This window comes from Ammospiza nelsoni, chromosome 4 (genome assembly GCF_027579445.1).
Source record: "Ammospiza nelsoni isolate bAmmNel1 chromosome 4, bAmmNel1.pri, whole genome shotgun sequence".
In the NCBI taxonomy this organism is placed as follows: Eukaryota; Metazoa; Chordata; class Aves; order Passeriformes; family Passerellidae; genus Ammospiza; species Ammospiza nelsoni.
This window is the reverse complement of record NC_080636.1, coordinates 49,712,202-49,732,958: the sequence shown is the minus strand read 5'-3', so window position 1 is coordinate 49,732,958 and position 20,757 is coordinate 49,712,202. Positions and strand designations below refer to the sequence as shown.

The window sequence follows — 20,757 nt, the reverse complement described above, 5'->3', positions numbered from 1 at the left end:
TTATTGCAGAACTCTTTAAGGATTGACTACAAGCAAAGAGCAACATCCTTAACGCTTTAATTCCAATGCTCCTAAATCAACCAGGGTTAATTGCAATAAAAGATAGGTTCAAAGGCCTTCTTCCATGCTTTACTTTCCTCAGTTATTATTAGAATTGGCAACTGTCCCATTGTTGGTCTCCACACATATCACAATCACAAATACACACTGTGAAAAAACGCATGTATTATATGAATGGCTTTTCGCGGATATTAAAATGAACGTTATATGTGTTGTGTTAGAAAGGGGAGAGGGGCAGGCCGCTGCTCAGAACGTTCCCGCCGGGCGGCGCGGGCCGGGCGGGCAGCGCACCGCGGCGCACCGCCGCTTCCGGCTTCCGCGCGGCCGCCGAGCCAGGTTGGAGCGGGGCGGGGGCGGGAATGGGAACGGCAATGGGAATGGGAACGGCTATGGGAATGGGAATGGGAATGGGAATGGGAATGGGAATGGGAATGGAGGGGCAGGCCCGGGCCCGGGGCGCTGAAGGGCGATGGTGCCTCAGAGGGGCCGGGCTAGAGGCGCTGAGGGTCTCGGTTCCGGGCCCTTACGGCTTCCGTGCCCGAGCAAGCGAAGCGGTGTCCGGCTCCCCCATAACCCAGTGCCGGGGAGCGCGGAGCGCGGCGGTCCGGGTCGGCAGCGGGATGCGGCAGGGTCGGGCACCCGAGCACCGAGGATGAGGGAAAGCGCTAAGGGCTGAGCACCGGCAGGGTCGGGGCAGCCGAGCACCGAGGCTGAGGGAAAGCGCCAAAGGCTGATGTGGCAGGGTCGGGGCACCCGAGCACCGAGGCTGAGGGAAAGCGCTAAAGCTGAGCACCGGCAGTGCCGACGGCAAGGGCAGCCCCCACAGCTTCACCCACAGCCTCGGAGCGGGTCTGGCCCGGCTCCCGGCGGTGCCAGGGCCGGTTCTGAGGGGGCAGCCGGGCAGGGGGCGCCTGAGGAAAGCCCCGCACACCTGGGCACCGACAGCACAGCAGCCACCGGGGCTGCGGGCCCACAGCTTTTAGCCACCTTGCTTTTAAAAGGTGGAGTAAGTCATGGTACCTGGAAAATAATTTTTGCGTTATTAGGACGTTCAGTTCATGATCCTTTTAAGTATGAAGTGCTGTTAATACTGTTTCCCTCAGTGAGCAGCCCATCCCAGCTGTTCCCCGTGTCTGTGACAGCAGGGTGGGCACTGTTCCACCAGACAATGAGGCAAGGCACAGACGATGCAGGAACCTGCAGTTCAGGTGCAGTCAGGCTGTGTCTTTGCAACCTCACCAAGGACAAGAACCCGTGACTTCACCAGAACTTGGATGCTGGACGTTGTTAATGCACCTCACAGCCCAACCACCATTCTTTGGAGGTGTGGTGGGAAATCCATAGTCTTTGCCCCTGGTTGCCTTAGCAAATAATGCAGCAGGAGAGTAACAGGAGGTGAAAATTTACAGGGGGGAACACAGTGCTGGCAACCCAACTCTCACATACCGCATTTTATCCTTTGAACTATTCACCCCATTCCTGCATAGCCTCCTGATATCTGAGCTCTGCTCCTTGTGCCACAGCATCAGCCATTGAGCAGGAGAGCCATGCTTACTCCCACGGCTGCTGCTGTGACCCAGGCACAGCATTTCACTCTGAGGAGGAAGCTTCAAATGGTGAAACAGCCTTTGTGTAGAATGCTTCCCGTGCAGGAGCTCCAGTGCTCTGTAGGGCAGCACAGTTGTATCCTCTGGGGCTGAGGGGGGAACCAGGCATGGACCTACAACCTCTTATTTTAGATCCTTCAGATGCACTTTTCTCTCCCTCAGGGGTGTGGGCTGCAGACAGAATCCACTGGGTCTTTCCTGCCTGAGCATTTGGTAACGGTGTGCCAAAAGTGAAGGTAGAACACTCTGCAGAGGCATTTGAATACTAATTAGTGATTTCAAAAGGTGATACTCTGCTTTGAAAGGAATTGAAGGCAGACAGGGTTTATGCTGTAATAATTTTTGGAATCATAGCATTACTAAGCTCTAGTCCAAAAATTACAAATACGGTAAATTTCTTTAAAAATTTGATCCCAGGACAAAGACAACAAACAGCCTAAATGAAAGCTCAGAGGGAAAGAGTGATAAGAATATTGATCTACAGGATGTTGTTATTATTGCATGGTGTTTGAAAGCATTGATTCACTCAACAGCTTTGCTAAAGGGACCTGACATTGCAGTTCTGCTGTCACTTAGTTCAGTGCAACTTTCCGAAAACTGCCATCTGAAATTTCCCATAGCCTGTGTCCTCAGGAGGTGCTAGGGCGGTGCTTTTCATGAAAACAGTTTGTCATTTTGGTGCTTTCCATTATGAGGGAATGTGAAGAAGTCAAGGTATAAATACTAACCATTAGATTCTGTCATTAAATCAGCATTTGAGTGGTTTGGAAATTAGTGTGGAGCCTGACTCCCAGTGTCAGAAATGTCACACTCTAGAAAAATGACAGTTGCCAGCAGGCAGCACAGCAATATAATTTTGACTACAAAATATGACACTAATACAATTTAAACATAGTGCAAAATGCAACAGTGCAGGAAAACTGATTTATGTGTGCTATCAAAAGCAAATTTTAGTATCTGGTCAGGACAATATATTTCTATGTTCAGGAAAGTTAGGATTCTTTGGTTTATAAGACCTTTTGAATGAAGATACTAATTTTTCTTCCAAGTTGAAGCTGCTAGAATTGACTGCCTGTTGATGCTGCAGCTGTCCTTACAGTGGCTTATTAAACGGGCAAGGCAAACCAATAAACCTGCAGATAGTAATGGTTTCATTTTTTTAAGGCAAAACCCTTCAAAGAGAGTTAAACACGAAGTTCAGGCTAGCAAAGTTTTCTAGATCACAAGATTCTTTGTGGTTCATCACATGGCTCTTCCTTGTGGATTGTCCCCTTATTCTGCATTTCAGAAGAAACTTTCAGGCAAGGAGGTGAATGGAGATGAAGCACAGTTAATGCAGGAACTGTCTAATCCAGGTTTAGTGCTGGATGTGTCATGTGTGTCCATGTATGTACTTACATGTTTTATGTAAGTACAGAAAATGTGTTTTTCCCCCCACAGAGTAAACATGCCTAAAAAGAAGACGGGTGCTCGTAAGAAAGCCGAGAACCGTCGGGAGCGTGAGAAGCAGATCAGGGCTTCTCGAGCCAACATAGACCTGGCCAAACACCCTTGCAATGCTTCAATGGTAAAGTGACCTTTAAGTATTCCTTATTAAAGTACCTAATTTTTGATTGTGTAAACCCAGTGATAACACCTTGAATGCATTTAATGCCACTAGAATGTCATTCTTCCTGCTATCCTTCCTATTTAAGGTTACCTTTGCACCAGACAGAATATTGATTAAAATGTTTGAATCCTAATTGTAACTCCCTGTGGAGGTCTGCAAATTTTATATATTTTTCCTAGTATGAAAATAATTAACCAGTGTTTTATTTTTTCTTTTTAGGAATGTGATAAGTGCCAAAGGTAAGAATTTTTACCCTTCTAAAACCAATAGTTTAGTATTTGCTTCAGATATTTTACAGTTATTTTTAATGCTTTCTTTTAAAGCGTAATACTTTATTTTTGTTTTTTCACCTCCATGTGCCTAGACGACAGAAGAATAGAGCTTTTTGTTACTTCTGTAATTCTGTTCAGAAATTGCCCATTTGTGCACAATGTGGTGAGTAGAAGTGATGAATGAAAACAAGCTGTCCTCAGTCCTGTTTGTGATGTTAAACTCTCAGTATCTATGTTACAGTAGCTTTATCTTAAAGTACCTCTGTGATGTGGAGCAGGTTCTTGCGAATCTGCTGTGAATATCCACCTTGGGAATTGATCTTCTTTGATCAGTATATATGCCTCTAACCCCCAGAGGTTTGCAAGCCTGGATCATGGCTTGTCTTCTTTGGAAACAATTGTCTCACTTCCTTTTAGGTTTGAGAAATCTGACTGTTTCCATAGATTGACCATGTGGAGCATTGTTTCATAACAGCAGCAAAACTACAAAAGCTCTGACTGCTAGCAAGGCACTAATAAATACTGCTTTTTTAAGGGATTATATAATTTCTGATCAATATCAATTAAAGCATCAATATATTATTATTTTATTTTTACATAGTTTTCTTATGGTTGCTTGCCTTTTTATTTTAAACAGGAAAAACCAAATGCATGATGAAGTCTTCTGACTGTGTTATAAAACATGCTGGTGTGTACAGTACTGGACTAGCTATGGTGGTATGTATACAAAATTACAGCCCTCTTTGCACTGTGAGAATATTCTGTGCAAATCTTCTGGAAAAATGATAAAACAGATTTGTGGGATGATAGCATGTACCATGGCAAATTTGGTTTTTTCCTTGCTTTTCTGTAACAAACAGATTTTTACCTTATACTGAAACCTCCAAATTTTGAAGTTTTAGATTCAACTCCTGCAGACTCCAGCACATGTCCTGGATGCTAATGGATCTGTGTTGGTGGCAGGCCCTAAGCACATGCACGAGGAGCACTGGACCTTACATGCACCACAGACAATTCCCAGCCTTCATTAAAATGTAGGATTATTTTGCAGAAACCTGCAGACTTTTGTTGCTGTTGTCTTAGTACTGCAGAGCTTGTCAGTAACACAGAGAGGAATCTGTTCCACTGGAGGGCAATTTTAATGAACAAATCCCCTCTTTTGGGCTCTTAATCAGAGATAATCAGAGCTTCAGGCCTTTGAAGGTTTGTTCTTAGAAGGACAAGTTAGTTTCTGGAAAGCAAGGTGTGAGTGTCACAGCCTCTGGATTAATGATCTAACCCTCTGTCCTGTTGCTGCCTGCAGCTGGCCATCAGCTGTTCTCAGTAACACAGCCAGCCTTTACATGCTGGTGTTATCCCATGCACTCACTGATGCAGGAGTGAACACATCACCACTTAAATTTGGATTCACCATTGTTTTCTTAGCTTTGTGTGCATGTAATGCACATAGTAATCAGTTACCTATGGGCTGAGAGGCTTCTTAAATGCTACAGTTAAGGATAGCTGAAGCAGAGATCTTACAATTTAATCAAAATAAAAGCTAAATAGTCTAACTTACTTCTAATGACTTATTTGTTCTTTGCTCTCTGCAGAGCTCTAATATAGTAGAGTTTAAAATCCAAGTGAGTGATTTCAGCTTTAAGAGTCTAAAGGCATTTTTCAGGTCTTTGAAATTTCATTTTTGCCAGAACATTGTTATCGTTTATGGATCCCAGGTTTCAACTGGAGGACACAATTTTCCATGTGCCAAGTGTGTGATAAGAAATGTAAAAACCAGGACTGAGATAGGGAACCAAATTATTTTGCATCATATGTAATCCTGCAGAAATGAATAACAAACAAACATGAACTGTGGAGCAGCTTGGTTGGAGCACTCGGAAAGCAGGTTTGGTTCAATATCTCACTCAGCCAAAGTGAGCCCATGGAGAGAAGGGATACCAGGATACATTGAGGATTATGGGGTAAGTCTCTGTTGGTGTTGCAGAAGTGCTGAGATGGTATCTCGCTGTGATTGCAGGGTGCAATCTGTGATTTCTGTGAAGCCTGGGTGTGTCACGGGAGGAAGTGTCTCAGCACCCACGCGTGCATGTGCCCTCTGGCAGATGCAGAATGCGTTGAGTGTGAAAGAAGTGTCTGGGACCATGGTAGGTTGCTCACATTTAAAAATAAGAACATATACATTACACTGCTCTCCTTGCATTGCTTAAGTGAGTGCACCTGTATTCTTTATATAGCCTTTTTAGTCTTCATTAAATTAGTCCTTGCTGTATGTTTGTTCAAAGCAAGGATTCTCCCTGTTTTAAAAATAGTCATTTTACAGTGGGGAAAGTAAATTACCTGCTCAAGAACATACAGTGCTCAATTCAGGGATGGTTACGTAATCTAAATTATGATGGTTTTATCAGCTTAATTATTCACATAATTAAGCACTGCGTCAAATTGCCAACACAGGTTTCTGCCATTCTTACTCCATGCTTCTGCACTAGCACTGGTATTTGGATTTCCAGTTGCTTAGGAAACCATACTGATCTCCTTTTCTGAATCTTTTAAAATGTTTATTTCAAGTGTGTATCAGAGCTGAGCAGAGAAGACTGGATGAGAGTGTGATCTGATTTTAAAAAAGTAGTTTATGCTACAGTCAAATTAAAATGAAGAAAAGTACTAGAAGTAATGCTTGCTTTATAGTTATACTGTCTTATATTGTAGCATAGGAGGTATTTTTCATTGTAAAAATGGATAGCGGTGTCTAATTTAGGATCTTGAAGCATTTGTCACAGAAGGGAGAACTGGTCTTCAGTCAAAACTACGTCCTAAATTGTTTGCAGAGCAGGACTTGATGCCTCTGTCCATTGTTGATTATTTTGCCTTGATAAATCTTTCAGGAGGCAGAATATTCGCCTGCTCTTTTTGCCATGATTTCCTCTGTGAAGATGATCAGTTTGAACATCAAGCCAGCTGCCAAGTTCTGGAAGCAGAGACATTTAAATGTAAGTTAGTTATTCATAATCCCTTTCACCACAGCAAAGGGATTATGTTTCCTCTGTGCTTCAGAATACTCTCCATCACCTTTCCCAAGTAGATTTTGCCACCCCTGGAGGGAAGGGTCTATTTTCTATGTACTGGCTTTTGGTATCCAGTTATCCAGACTGGAACTTGTTTCTCTTTCATGGCCCTTCCTCCATGCCAGAGCTTACCTGGCAGTTGTTTTCCTGCCAGGCTCTTACAGGACAGAACTGCTGTTTGTAAGAGGACATGATAGCCATGCCTGACACTGCTCACCCATTACTCATCTCTGGCTGAAACAAGGTGTCTTCAAGGGAAGTTAAAAAAAAGAACAACAATAAAACAAAACAAGCCAAGACTTTGCATATTTGAAATAACTAAATTTTTCTAGCAGCATTTCTTGCCTACCCACCATTAAATAGGATTGGATTTATTGCAATACAAGCATTTGTTTGCCTTCCCAAAACTTGCATGCATGTATCTTGACTATTGCAACATTTTCAATTCTTAGTGTAGAAATTGCAGGTATCTTTATCATAATGCTGTTTTCCTTTGAACTGACTAATCTCTTGTCCTAATTGATTTCTCCTGGTCCAGAATATTTGTGATTTCAATATTTTAATCAGTGTCTTTAGACATCTCTTATCTTCTTTTCATCTTCCATACTTCTGTTCCTAGCCAGCTATTTTTTGAGCCTTGCTTAGCTTGTCTTGATGTATTCTGCCAGAATTCCCTAGATGTATTCTGCCAGAATACATTTTCTTCCTGCACAGCAATATTGAGGCAGCAACAGCTGTTCCATAAGAATGTTTCTTCAGTGATTGTTGGAAGCTCTCAATTCACACATGTGGTATCACACCCTAAATAGAGGGAGAATTTTTTTGAGGGTTTTCACTGTGTTTTGTGGCACAGAGCAGACTTCGTAGAGACAAGATTTTTGTCAGTGAGGTAACAAGATTATAAGACTTGTATTTTTACAGAAGACATGAACTTCAAATGTGGTTGTGCAATTGTAGTATAAATCCATTTGAGCTGTGGAAATGGTGCTGTTACTTTCCATCACTATCTGAGAGAGGTTTTTGAACCTTTCTCAGGTACTCAAAAAACAATGCATATATATTCAGCATCAGCATTTCCAGTTCCATCTTTAACAATGCCATAGCTCTAAATCCCATGTCTGTCCTGCTCATGTGGAGAACTCATAATATTTATTACTTCAGATTGAAAAACTGCTGTTGTAGGGGTTAAACAAGGAGGAAAGGAATGAGTACTTGCACAGAAACTGGAATGTGTTACTGTTTCTTGAGGAGTAACTATTGACCAGGCTTCATGTTCCTGCCAATTCCTGAGTGTTTGCCTTTACTGTACTCCCTCTAGTGGAATAATAAAAACAATTTGGAGCTCAAGACAAGTTAAATTTTGGCCACTGATTCTGCTCCTTACAGCTTGTGTGCCAGCTCCAGTTCTTTAACACAGGTAGATTCTCTTATGAAGTTTGTGCAGTCAAGTACATTTCCAGAGGATATGACAGAAAATACAGAATCTAACAACTTCTCTAGGTTTGGAAGTTGGCAAGCTTAAAGTGTTCTTATATCTCTAACACTCCTTCATATGAATGCTGTGAGAAAAGGAAAAGCAAGATGAGACCTCTAATTAAATTGGTTCTGAAACCTCAGGTTTTAAAAGTTTAGAAGCTCAAGAAATAGTTAAATGCTTCTCCCTTCTTGAAATTTCACTTTTTGTGTCAAAGTGAGGTTAAGAGTTAAGAAAATGTACTAAAATGGTGCTGTGGGGTAAAATGACTGATTCACATTGCCAGAGTAGAGATGTGTCAGGGAATTAAAAATAAATGCCTCAATTATGGTACTGCGTACTTTTACAAGGTTTTAAAGACATGACAGGTCTGCAGTTTCCTAGCACTGAATTTGTCATTCTGCTTTTCTCCAACAGGTGTCTCCTGTAACAGGCTGGGGCAGCATTCCTGCCTGCGTTGCAAGGTAAAGACACTTGTTAGGAGCTGATTTTAGGCTTATTCTCCTTGGCCTCCAAGGCTGGTATCAGGCCTTGCCACATCTTCCTCTCCATGATTAAAAGGAAATTCATACTTTTGTATTAGTTCCTGTAGCCTGGGGTCAAACCTGTGGGGTACAGAAGGTCTTATACCTGTGCTTGCCTGTTAGCCACAAGGCAGAGTGAGGTGTTCTTCGCCCAGCTCTCTTTGAGTTGGGCCTGCAACGTGTTGGGGCTTTAAAAAACAACCAAGACAACAAAATAAAGCCTTGGTGGTGAACAGAATCCAAGGCTTTGGAAAATGCTTTGATCCAGTGTGGAACTGCAGCCATTAGGAAAGTTGTTCTTTTAAACAGTCAGGTGATTATCTGACTAGAAACCGCTGCATCCAAAGGAGTAATCCCCACAGCTAATCCAGTTATCCATATGAACAGGCTGATTTGTTGGCATTGGGCTTACATTTTTACACACTCAGAAGTAATTTTGTATAAAGAGTTCCACCTTCTGCACCATCAGCATTGTCCACATTTCTCCAGGTGCTGGTTCATTGCCTGCTCTTGCTCTTCTTACCTTCCATATGTTTTCCCTGCACTCTCCCATGGCATTGGTGGCCTGTTCCAAACAGTTCCTTTTTCCAGGTATTTTCACTGCACCCTGGTGCTCAGCCTGTGAACTTCCCATCTCTAAGTCTTTCCTCCAGGCTCCTGCATAGTTTTGTTCTGGCATACATCTCATTGTGTTTATTTAAGCTTGTCAGCACAAACCCAAGCTTGCCAGGCTCCTTGTGGACAGCCCTGCAATCCAGCCCTGGATTATGTCACTATCTCTGCATGGTTATTGGCACTTGTGTTCAGCCTCTTCCCCAGAAACCCTTGAACCACACTGAACACAGAGTGCTTCCTCTGTGCACAGACCCCATGTACACTGCAGAGAGACCTCATTAAATTGTAATGCCAGCCAGAAAACCCTGCTGCTGCTGGACACATTTTGGCTTGCTTGTTGTTGAAGAATGTGCTTCTGTGATTAAAACATTTGGCCTTTGTACTCTCCCTTCACCACACAGGCTTGTTTTTGTGACGATCACGTGCGAAGTAAGGTTTTCAAGCAGGAAAAGGGGAAAAAGCCTCCTTGCCCTAAGTGTGGCCATGAAACTCAGCAGACAAAGGATCTGAGCATGTCAAGTAAGCCAGTTTCTCTAGCTAACAAGCCATACAAGTGCCATCAGTGATTCATTTCTACCTAGGAGCACTGAGTAGCGTCTGGCTATGTTCAATTGTTTTGCACAGTTTTGCTTCATTTGTTTTGAGCAAAACTTTGTGTTTCTGAGTTCTGGAACTGAGCAGTCTCATTCTCAACAATTAATTCATTCCAAGAAAATGAAAGCTTTTGTCTGGTTTGAGATTTTAGTTGTGGATAAATGAAAAATAATTGCCATTTAAACTACTCTTCAGGTAGTGAAAAAAAGAAATGAAATGTTGGATTAGTGGGAGCATGATGATTTTTCTTTGCCTGCAGCACGTTCATTGAAATTTGGCCGACAGACTGGAGGAGAAGATGCAGATGGAGCTTCTGGTTATGATGCCTACTGGAAAAACCTTTCCTCCAGCAAGGCTGGGGAGGCAGGTGACCGTGAGGATGAATATGATGAGTATGAAGCAGAGGATGATGATGAAGATGACAATGATGAGCGAGGGAAGGATTCAGATTCTGAGGCCACGGATGTATTCAGCAATTTGAATTTAGGAAGGACCTATGCTAGTGGCTATGCACATTATGAGGAATCAGAAGATTAGGCTTAGTGTGCTGGCTTTGGAGGAGCCAAGCAATGCTTCACTGAATTGTGTACATGCTAGTAGGATAGCTCTATCAGGTACTTAGGTATCAGAGTTAGAGAGCAAAGAATGTGGGACTTCTGCAGTAACTCCAAAGGACACTTTTCCTGTAGATGAACTGATGTTAGGTTGGGGATTGGGGGGAGAAAATCAAGATATTTTTATCCCCCTAAACAACAGAATGGTTTTGTCCTTGAGTTACTGGGTATAATGGTTCAATACCATTTCCTCCTATCAACACAGGAATGTGGGAAAGCTGTAGCTGTTGCTTCCATTTGCCCATCAGAAACTAAGCTATTTTTTACAATAATTTTATTAACTGATTTTATGCAGTGGTGGGTTGGTGACTGCATTTTTTTTTTGGTCTGCACAATAAAAGTCAACTGCATTACCTAATGAACTGTCATAATTATTGATCTCCCTTGAATAGCTGGAAAGCAGGTTGTGTACAAAGTGTAAATTGACACTGAAATTACTTCCTTGTTTATGTCAGTATGGCAGATCAAGGTAGTTCTTTGTGTATTTGCACATCACCTTTTCAGTATTTTTATTATTAGATATTAATTGGTGGGGCTCTATGTAGTCACTATAAGAGCACCCCAGATAATGAAAACTTTTATGGAAGTAAAATATTGGTATCCTCTCTGCCACAAAAATCTGTAAGGCAGTTTGCCATTAGAAGAAAAGAAGACTGGTTTCTTCTGTATCTAGCTTTCAACTCTTTTCCTTGCATATGATAAAAAAACAATTAGATAGGAAACAACTCTGTATGTGAATTGAGAAGGTGAGAAACCATGGGGGGTTCAAAATGCTGGGTGCAAATCCTGTTCTGTGCAAGGCTGCCAGTTCAAGGCACTCTGAGCTGAGATGGTGACACCTGCAGAAGTGTTTGCAGTGTTCTGATTGGAAAGTGAACATGTTGATTGCCCATCTACAGATCTAAGTGATGGCATTTATTTTCCCTCTGTAGGGGAATGTTTTACAGCAGACAGATCATGATACAAGGGCAGCCAACCTAAAGTGTTGCTTCAGCTTTGTAAATGCCATGCCTTAATGCAAGAGAGCCCTTTTTGTTATCTGTCAAATACCTGAACTGATGATACCATTACTTCCTTTTGTGGTGTTTCTCTACCCTTTCTGAACAGCTAAAGGTCATGTTTTAGCAGAGCATACCCCGTTGAGACTCATTTTTAATGATGTTAAGATTGCCAGATAAACATTTTGTAGCAAAACAGGATTGGAAAACCTGGTCTTGATACTTTCTTCCTAAATGCATCTCCTACTAAGAGCTGGGGCCCATCCAGGACAAAGGCAAACTGCCAGAGAGTACAATTGGTTATGGCAGCTGAGGGAGAGACTCTGCAGGAGAGAGGGGCACAGCTGGTGAGTGCATGCCTTGAGAACTGGAGAGGAAACAAGTCAGTGCACTTCTGAAAGCCAAATCCCCTTCAAACATTGAAACATCCAACATTGTGTGCAAAGGCCTATCTTAAATGATGTACCTGGGAGATGTCTTCATTAGTCTTTGTCATAACCAAACTTGAAGTAATGGAGTGGGACGCCTGCCAGTTCAACACTGATTATTTATTTGTGAAATTGGCATGTGAGAGAGAATTTCTGCTCAGCTTCATGTGGTCCAAAAACTTCCACATTGAGTCCATCTGTGACTGGTCAATTCCAGCAACAATGCCAGGTTTTAAATCTTGGCTGATGTTTCAAATACAAAACACCTTTACATCAGTAGCAAGTACTATACAGAACTGAGGAAAATACACGTGGTTATCCATATATGTAAAATCATGGCTGCTTGTATGTCATTTATTAATATTAGCCACACAAAACCCCTCTTTAAGGTTCTTGGCTCTTGAATTAGATTTTTCCCCTCTGAAATCTACTGCTGTCACTGGCTGTGCCAAAGGCTGCTGACATAACATAATTAATCACCATAATCAGGATAAAGAATTATTCATTTTCTCATTGAAGTGCCCTTGCACTGATCCTTGCTAGATCAATACTCCAGAGCTCATGTGAGCTCCTGTGGCACACTGGCAGTGAGAGTCACAGCAGGGCCTGCAGCAGATGCTCAAGGTACCTGCTGTAATTTAGCAAGGTCACTTCTCAGTGGACATTTATTTGTACTGCTGTTCTGACCATTGCAAACGCCTGTGCTGTCAGCCTGTCTGGAAACTGGGATCAGGAATTACCCCTGCAATGCCTGGCCTTCCAGGGCTCAGAACAGGCAGGTTTAAGCTGCTTTAAAGTAATCTGGTGGACTCAGGCTGGAGCAGACAAACATGTCAATCTGTGGCAACACAGGCCACATAGGATGGGATGTGTCGGGTTTTCTTTGCTTATCCAGTACAGCTGAAAGCAGCTGCTCTGTTTGGGATAGGCTTGCTTTCAGAGAAAGTGCATAACTTTGGTTATCTTATCTAAGGTAAATGGAAGGAACAGGATGGAACAGAACATGAACATGTATTCTGACTTCATTGAAAAGCAGGTCAGGTACAAAATCATATTGGCTCAATTTTTCTTCATTGCTTACATTTCCTTTAGGAATACTGTCCCTGGTTAAAGGACATTTTGATTTGAGAGTGGGACAGTTCTAACGTGTAACCACTGATACCCATGAGTTATGTGTTGTACTCCAGGAAGCTAAGACCTTGATAAAATCTTACACTTGAAGTTTTTTAACCTCTGTGATGATCATTTTAACAAAGCTTAAGTAGGACTTGAATTAAAATCACAGCAGCATTTATTGTGCCTATAGAACCTGAAAAACAAAAAAAGCTGTGGTCACCTCTGTAAGCTCTTGCATTTCTTTATTATGGTGACAGCACCAGCTCATTATGAATTCATTGGGTGCTCCTGTAGATTTAATGCATTTTCCTTTAAACTCAGGTGTAATTTAGCACCTGTGACTGGGAGTCTTTTGATCAATCCAGTATTGCTCATTCTCTTTCCAGAAAGTGAATGGGAAGATCATTAAAATGTACTGAGCAGCTGAAAAAGTAGTAGCAGGCATGTCACAGATAGTTACAGGCCAAACTTAGAGGTGCTCAGAGTCCTCTTTGTTTAGGCAGAAAGGTGTTAGTGTGTCTTGCAAGACATTACATGCATCTCTCCAGGTCCTGATTCTATTTCCAGAGGAGCCAATGGCAAAGTTCCTTTTTATCCAAGTGGAAACAATTCAATAATCTTCAGGATCTACAGTTCATCTTTAATGTCAGGAGGTGTTAAGGAACACAACATGAGCCTAAGCAGAAGCGGGGAAGATGAAGCAAAGCTTTTAACATGAGGTCAATATGTTAACCATTAGCATGAAAATATTAGTTCTAAATTTCAACAGTTGCACAGGAAAGTGCTCTCAAGACTGAAAGATGAAGCTGCTTAAAGCAGGAAGAGATCCAATTCTACAAGATGCAGAAATGTAATTAGTCATCTCCCAAAAGACTTCATGCAATTAATAAATATTTTCTAAAAGCTCAAAGCACTTAGGACATAGACAAATGTTATCATCTCTTTTTTAGGTACATAAATAGAAAACACAGTAGTTGACAAAATCACAGCCTGTCCAGCTGGCAGCAGCCCTCTGCAGCTCGGATCTTCATTCCTACCCATGAAGCTCCAGACTAAACATATTTTATGACTCTCCTTTATTAAGATTATGTGTGCTGTAATTGGCTACTACACATGGGAAATTTGAAGCAAAGCCTAGTTTTTAGCTTCCATAAGCAGTTTAGACAAAGATCAGCAAGACAATGTCAGAGATGTGAGGAATAACCCATAGAAAAGCCACTAGTTTCCCTTTGCTAAACAAACAGTAGGTTCACAAGCCTGTACTTCAATATGGAACGGGGAGAAAATAAATTGCATTTCTGTGTCTCACCAAATTAAGCTACTACAGATAAGCACATTTGCTAAGAAACAACTGCTCAGCATGAGAAAACCTATTGTAGCTATCCCAATTGTAGCTCCTACTATTTTCTCACACTAAAGTATGCTAAAGTGTTTGTTGCATTATTTTAAACCTCACTTCTACAGCCTGTGATTCTCCCAAAGTGTTTCCCAGCTAAAATGGAATTTGAAATTCACTTTGGTTTCCTTCTGAAATGAGAAATACTGAGTGCCTCAGGGCCCAAGTAATGTTTTAACTTCATCTTGATGTTACATCACATCTATTGTAGATTTTCACATTACAAAAACACTAATTAAAAAAAAAGAATTATTAGAGTGTAAAAATGCCAATCCCCCCACAAGTTCCTTAACTGATAATACAAGTATTTTACTACTATAATTGCCTGTTGCTGTTCCTACTGTTTTATTTTTGGCATAGAGTAAGAGGTTGATTATTTTGAAAGCGAATCCCTGCTAGTCAGGGTCACAAACCCTTGGGCTGCTTCCCGTCTGATTTAAACTCAGCCCCTTGTTTTGATGGCAGAGGCAAGGATGGGCTTTTTTTTGCCAAAGCACTCACAGTTCCTGTGGAGCACTGTGCAATTCCTTACCAGGCATTTCGCACATACAACCAGTGCTGCCAGATTTGGAACATTAAAATAATTCGGAAGTTAGACAATAAATTGCATTCCTTCCACATTCTCCATGCTTTCTTGATGTTACATGCATTTCAAAGATTCCCTCTTGACATTTACCTGCTAGTACTGCACAAGAACACTGCTGTGATCTACTGTCAAAAGCATTTCTGAGCAGACAGGGCCAACATAAAACGTAGCATATTCCATCTAAGCATAGATGCACCTTCAGAAAAATACTGCTCTTCTGTTCAACACTTCACAAAGTCACCAGCAAATCAACAGCTTAACAATCCTTTCCTGTAAGCACCATTTCTGACCTTGCTTTAAGTCAGCAGTTTTGGTCAACCAAGGGCAGACCTGTGCCCAACATCCTGCTGGTGCTGGAGTATGGATTCGCATGTGCCCAGCATCCTGCTGGTGCTGGAGTATGGATTCCCACCATTGCCATGTGCCCAGCATCCTGCTGGTGCTGGAGTATGGATTCCCACCATTGCCATGTGCCCAGCATCCTGCTGGTGCTGGAGTTTGGATTCCCACCATTGCCATGTGCCCAGCATCCTGCTGGTGCTGGAGTATGGATTCCCATGTGCCCAGCATCCTGCTGGTGCTGGAGTTTGGATTCCCAGCATTGCCTCGGCTGTCAGAACCTGTGTAAGTATAAATAACATTTATCCTATTTAAGATGTGGCAGATCTCCTATGCTATGCTATTTTATTATATCTAAAATGAATTTGGAGATGATGATATATATTTGCTGCTGACCCTGAAGGTTTTATCTTAAAATCTCTTGCTACAATGCCTTCATAATATATTAATATGACTATCTCAGCTTCTAGAAAACTAAAATATGACCTCATGGTCTTTTATGTGCTGTAATCTTTTCTTGGATATTAAAAAAAATATATTACAGCTATATCAGATTATTAACATTGAAAATGAGCCAGAGTCCCTAAAGTACCATTTAAAAATATCTGAAAGTCTTTGTCCTTTTGGAGATGTTTGGTTCTCAGATAATGACTTGCTTCCAGCTTTATACAGAAAGTACAGAGGTCTTCCCCTTGCTCCATGGCTGCTGTCACAAGCTGCAGCCCAGCAGGAGAGTGTGCCCTGCCCTGGGGTGACAGGCACTGCTGCAGTGACAGAGAATTAGCTCAGCCCAAGCAGTGATCTGACCCGTGAAGTTGCAGGACACGGTGTTTTGTTTCCAGCTAAGCTCAGGTTCTTTGGTGAAATACCCTAAGGTGAGAACAACAGCCAAAATATCTGTCATGTTCTTTGCTGGACTAAGTCTAGCATTGCATTTTGTTCTGATATATGGAATACTGCCAAACTACATTACTAATAAACTTGAGGATAGTTTTTCCTGTACTTGTCACTTGTAGTCCTTCAGCTCCCAGGTGCTGAGCAGTGCTCTATGGTTGTGCTCCTTTGCTCAGAATAATTTCAATACTCTTCCCTCCTGCCAAAGCCCCACTGTTGCCCACTCCCCTTTAGGTTTAGCTGAGCTGCAGGAGCTGATGTCTAGTTCAGTAAACCATGACTTGGGATGGGTTGGATGCCAGTGGAATGCAGCCTGTGGACTGTCCTTGGATAACTTCCCACGTGTTCTGAGCCTGTGGGACCTGAGACAGCCCTTTCAGACACACCTGCAGCTGTGGCAGGGTCTGCACCATTGTGTTGCCCTTCTCCCAATATTAACGTTCCTCCTGTCACTAATAGTGACCATTTGGTGTGTGAGATTAAACCTGTGAAGCCTTGGAAGCTGCTTTTGCAGCATGGTAAGTGATGGAGAGCCCAAGCACAACCTGCTTCTGTTTACTGAGAACTGGCAGAGGGGAACAGCAGGAGGCAATCCTTGTCTCAGGAATCCCAACCAGCACCACTTGCTGTTTCCAGGGAGCCATTTCTGCCTAAGGAATCAAGCCTGATCAAGGACCAAGGCAAAGAGCACAAGCTCCAGCTGCTTGCAGAGTTCATGCTCCCTCAGGTGATGCCTCTGCTGAGAGCCTGGCAAACCCACACAACATTTCATTCTGAAGCTGAACAGAAAGACCAGCACAGAAAGCTGTTTGGGTGCTTTGGCTTTCTGCAGACAACAGGAATCTCAAGTTTTGAGATTCAAAATTAATGAATACACATTTGGCATTAGTGGCTGCAGTTTAAAAAGCCCTCACTGAAGATGCAGCTCAAATTGCCTGTGTTAAGTGCAGGAAATCAGCAAACAATAATTTCCTGTAATTTAAATTACAAGAGTTGTGCAATTGATCTTGGGAAAGAAAGCTAGAAATGTGCTGGGATAACAAGTATCCACTGGCAATCACAGAATCACAGAATTAATTAGGTTGGAAAAGACCTCTGGGATTATCTAATGAAATTTTTGACCTTGTCAGCCAGACTATGGCACTGAGTGAGCTGTGTGAATGTGTGAAATGTGAATGGTGTGAATGTGTCAATGCGTGAATGGTGATTGCACCACCTCCCTGGGCAGCTCCTTCCAATGTTTGACAACACTTTCTGTGAAGAAATTCTTCCCGATGTCCAACCTGGCACGGCTGCCTGATGAACCATTGCTGGCACAGCTGGATGCCGTTTCCTCTTGACCTTTGGCTTGTTGCCTGGGAGAGGAGACTGACCCCAGCTGGCCACAACCTCCTGTGAGGGAGTTTTTAGAGAGTGATAAGGTCCCCTGTGAGCCCCCTTTTCTCCAAGGGGGAAAAGGGGGCTGCCATCTTAATTGGGAATTTTTGGCACACTGGATCAACTGTTTGCTGCTACAGGCACACTCTGCAGGGAAGAGGAAACCAAGATCATGCTTGACTGGCTGAAGGAAAACCTTTTAGAGGTGTGGAAGATGCAGTAGTGAAGTAGAAGTGCACGAGGTGGAATTGCCAGGTCCACTGTACACTGCAATATATTCTGAGGGGTTGGAATTAATTGCATGCTATCAGTCAGTTCAGATTGATCCTGAGGTCTGGTAGCATCAGATGTCTGTGGTCATCATTCTTATTTCTGCCATGGCAAGAGAAGTCTTCGCTCTTGCATTTTGATAGCCACCATGAAATATTTAACCATGGCTGAAATGGTGAAAGCTGTTTCTCCATCTGTGCCTGTAAGCCACAAAAGCACTAGTTTTTCATATGAATAAATCTGAGTTCTATAACACTTCAAAGATCCAGAAAGTTTGTAAAATTTTCTGCTTTACTAATGCCACTACTCCAAACATTTGTATCCCATTGTGCCGTTATTAGTATAGGAGCAGCTTCCGACCAGATGGTCTTAAATTAGTGCTTCTAAATATCTCAGAACTTGCACTGTCAGGAGCAAAGGTCCTTCTGTCACTTGTCCTTTTACACAGAGAGCACTCAGTTATGTGACACATAAACTATTGCCCAGCTGAAGGAATGCACACAGTGTTTATCTGGTTTCAGATCCATCCAGCTGATGATATGATAGCTCAGGTATTAAACTGCCTATGTGATTTCAATTACCTGCCTTTTATATGCCTGGAAAGCCAAGTTATCAGCATAAAACTAATAAAGCAGAGAGTTCTATAAAAGTGACAAGTGAGTTACTGCAATTGCTTTAGGCAGTGTAACCTACTTCTGCACAGTCACAGATGGGCAAGGTTTACTTGTTGCCTAAAATTTATATGTGCAAAAAGAAAAGCAAGGCAGAAAAACAATCCTGTTTCCCCTACAAACTCAGCTTTTCCTTCTCCCCACTGCCATCCTGTCCCCCATCCCCTGCCTCCCCAGCCACCATAAAAATCAAATAAATTGCTTTTAAAGATGAGGGATGAAATGGGGCTGTACTGTGAAGTGGAGGAGAAGGTAAGGTGAAGGAGGAGGTTATTAACTAAAATGATATTGCAGCTTAGGGGATAACAGTAAGTCTAAAGATGTGATGAATTTCAGAAATCCAAAATGCAGCTGCTCTAAATTATATTTTTTATATTTGATTGATCAGGCAAATGTATTACTTTAGAGATAAGGCAAAAGTTATCACACTGAGAGATGGCTTCTGGTGACACTGTCATCTGGTTAAAAAGATACAGCACCCAAGGGCTCTGCTTGCTTATTAAAAGCATCTGTTTTACTTCCAGAAGAAAAATTAATAATCATTGCTTCAAAGAGGGTATGACAGAGCTGGAAAGACAGAGTTAGTTAAAGTGTGTGACATTACACACACTCTGACCCTTCTCCTTCCTGCACATGATTGCCAGTCACACCAGAGTCCTGCTAATTTCAGCTTAACTCCTGTAGTGCCCAAGAGGTGCAAACTGGAGTGTGTCAGTGTGGTTCACATGGGTGGGTTTAACTCAGCTGAGGAGCCTGGTGTCAATGTGGCAGTGGTAAAAGCCAGCCCAAAGCAGCGCAGGAGGATGTAGCACCTGAGCCAGGTGGGTTGAAGCTGCTCTGGGTGTGTCTGAGATGGACCTGCTGCCCCAGAGCAAGGGAAAAACTGATGGGCAGGATGTTCTACCTGAAACACCAGAAAAAGCTTCTTTGCTGAGCTCTGAGCACTGGAACAGGCTGCCCAGACAGGGTGAGGAGTCTCCTTCACGGGAGATATTCCAGAACTGTCTGGACACAATCCTGTGCCGTGTGCTCTGAGATGACCCTGGGACCAGATGACCACTGTGGTCCCTTCCTGACCCATTCTGTGACTGTGTGATTCTGTCTTTGCTGGAACTGACAGAGGGCAGAGAGCCCTTATGCTGGGCAGTTGTGGCTTCATAATGCTGCTGCTTTTAGATCCCAGTGTGCCAAATGCAGAGGGAATGATGGAGAAGCTCCTGTGTTCTTCAAATGTGTTTCATCTCACCTGCCACTCACAGAACCTGAAGACAGAACACCGTGAAAAGAGTATTTGAGGATTGAGTTCACTTTCTTTTCAGCAGCATACTGACTTCTTTTAATGTTTGCAAAGCTTTTGGCTATAAAGATGTACATGGCTGAGAGGTTTCTCTTGGTCTGGACATCCAGGGGGATTAGAGGCCCTGGGCTGTGGTCAGCTGCACTGGTGCTTATTCAGGGCAGTCCCTTTTTGTATTTATACCTAGGTACTTACTGGGCTATTGCATTAAAAGATCCTAATATTGCTTTCACCCCTGTAGGATATTGATTTTAAGAAAATGCTCCATGCTTCATTTCTCAGGGTTGCAACATAATTTAATAGATCACATACTTAGGGATCCACTCGCACTAATTCCAAGCTCACATTCTCACTCTTTCACAACACCAAAATGTCAGTGGCTTTAGCCTTTTCAAAATAATTTCTTCTGAGAGCACACAAGGAAAAAAGAAGGCAAAAAATAAGCTTTTATTTAAATTGCAGCACCTATGTATTACCTTTGAGCATGCAGGAAGAGTTGTAGAAAGGCCCTTCCACCTACCTTTTCTTCGAGCAGGCTAAAACCCCATTTATTCCTTGAGGATTGACTTTTGTTTGTTTAGTGTGGCCCTTATTCCCTCCTTGTTCACACATTTAGCAAGCATGAATGTTTGCTATAGTTGACAGCAGTGGAATTTTATCAGCAGAAAAGTAGACAAAAATGTAAGTACTACTGACAGAAGAGGCAGTGTCTGAAAGAAAAATATACGCATTTGCTGTTACTGAAATGAAGGAAATTTAACTTATACTTGTCTGTTTGTAGCTATATTCCTTTGAAGCATTACAAAACCCCATGAAAATCTAGATGTTAGAGACTGTATAATCACTTAGAAAGTTAATGTGCATAAACATACATAAAATGATTGTTTGCTTTTTTTCCTGCACAGCCTTTTTACTGTATTACTGTATAAATCAGACCTACTTTATTTCCACTTG

At 42.3% G+C, this 20,757-nt stretch overlaps 1 protein-coding gene across 2 annotated transcripts; it reads left to right on the top strand.

Annotated features, from left to right (window-relative positions):
• The first annotated feature begins 220 nt into the window (after positions 1–220).
• ZNF330 (zinc finger protein 330) lies at positions 221–10,789 on the top strand. Of its 2 annotated transcripts, none has more exons than XM_059470279.1 (10): positions 221–396; positions 3,108–3,234; positions 3,496–3,515; positions 3,641–3,711; positions 4,186–4,265; positions 5,566–5,692; positions 6,431–6,535; positions 8,502–8,548; positions 9,625–9,742; positions 10,077–10,789. In XM_059470279.1, exons 1-10 carry the CDS (start codon positions 257–259, stop codon positions 10,352–10,354), a joined length of 1,113 nt encoding a protein of 370 aa, XP_059326262.1. In that variant the 5' UTR covers positions 221–256; the 3' UTR covers positions 10,355–10,789. The 2 variants fall into 2 exon arrangements, with proteins under 2 accessions (XP_059326262.1, XP_059326263.1); XM_059470280.1 differs by lacking the exon at positions 221–396 and adding an exon at positions 1,366–1,384.
• Positions 10,790–20,757: the final 9,968 nt, after the last annotated feature.

Excerpts from the sequence above, each read along its gene's own strand:
- ZNF330 (XM_059470279.1), top strand. The coding sequence starts at position 257 with ATGAACGTTATATGTGTTGTGTTAGAAAGGGGAGAGGGGCAGGCCGCT. Across the intron at positions 3,516-3,640 it reads GAATGTGATAAGTGCCAAAG|ACGACAGAAGAATAGAGCTT; the intron begins GTAAGAATTTTT and ends CCATGTGCCTAG. Across the intron at positions 9,743-10,076 it reads AAAGGATCTGAGCATGTCAA|CACGTTCATTGAAATTTGGC; the intron begins GTAAGCCAGTTT and ends CTTTGCCTGCAG.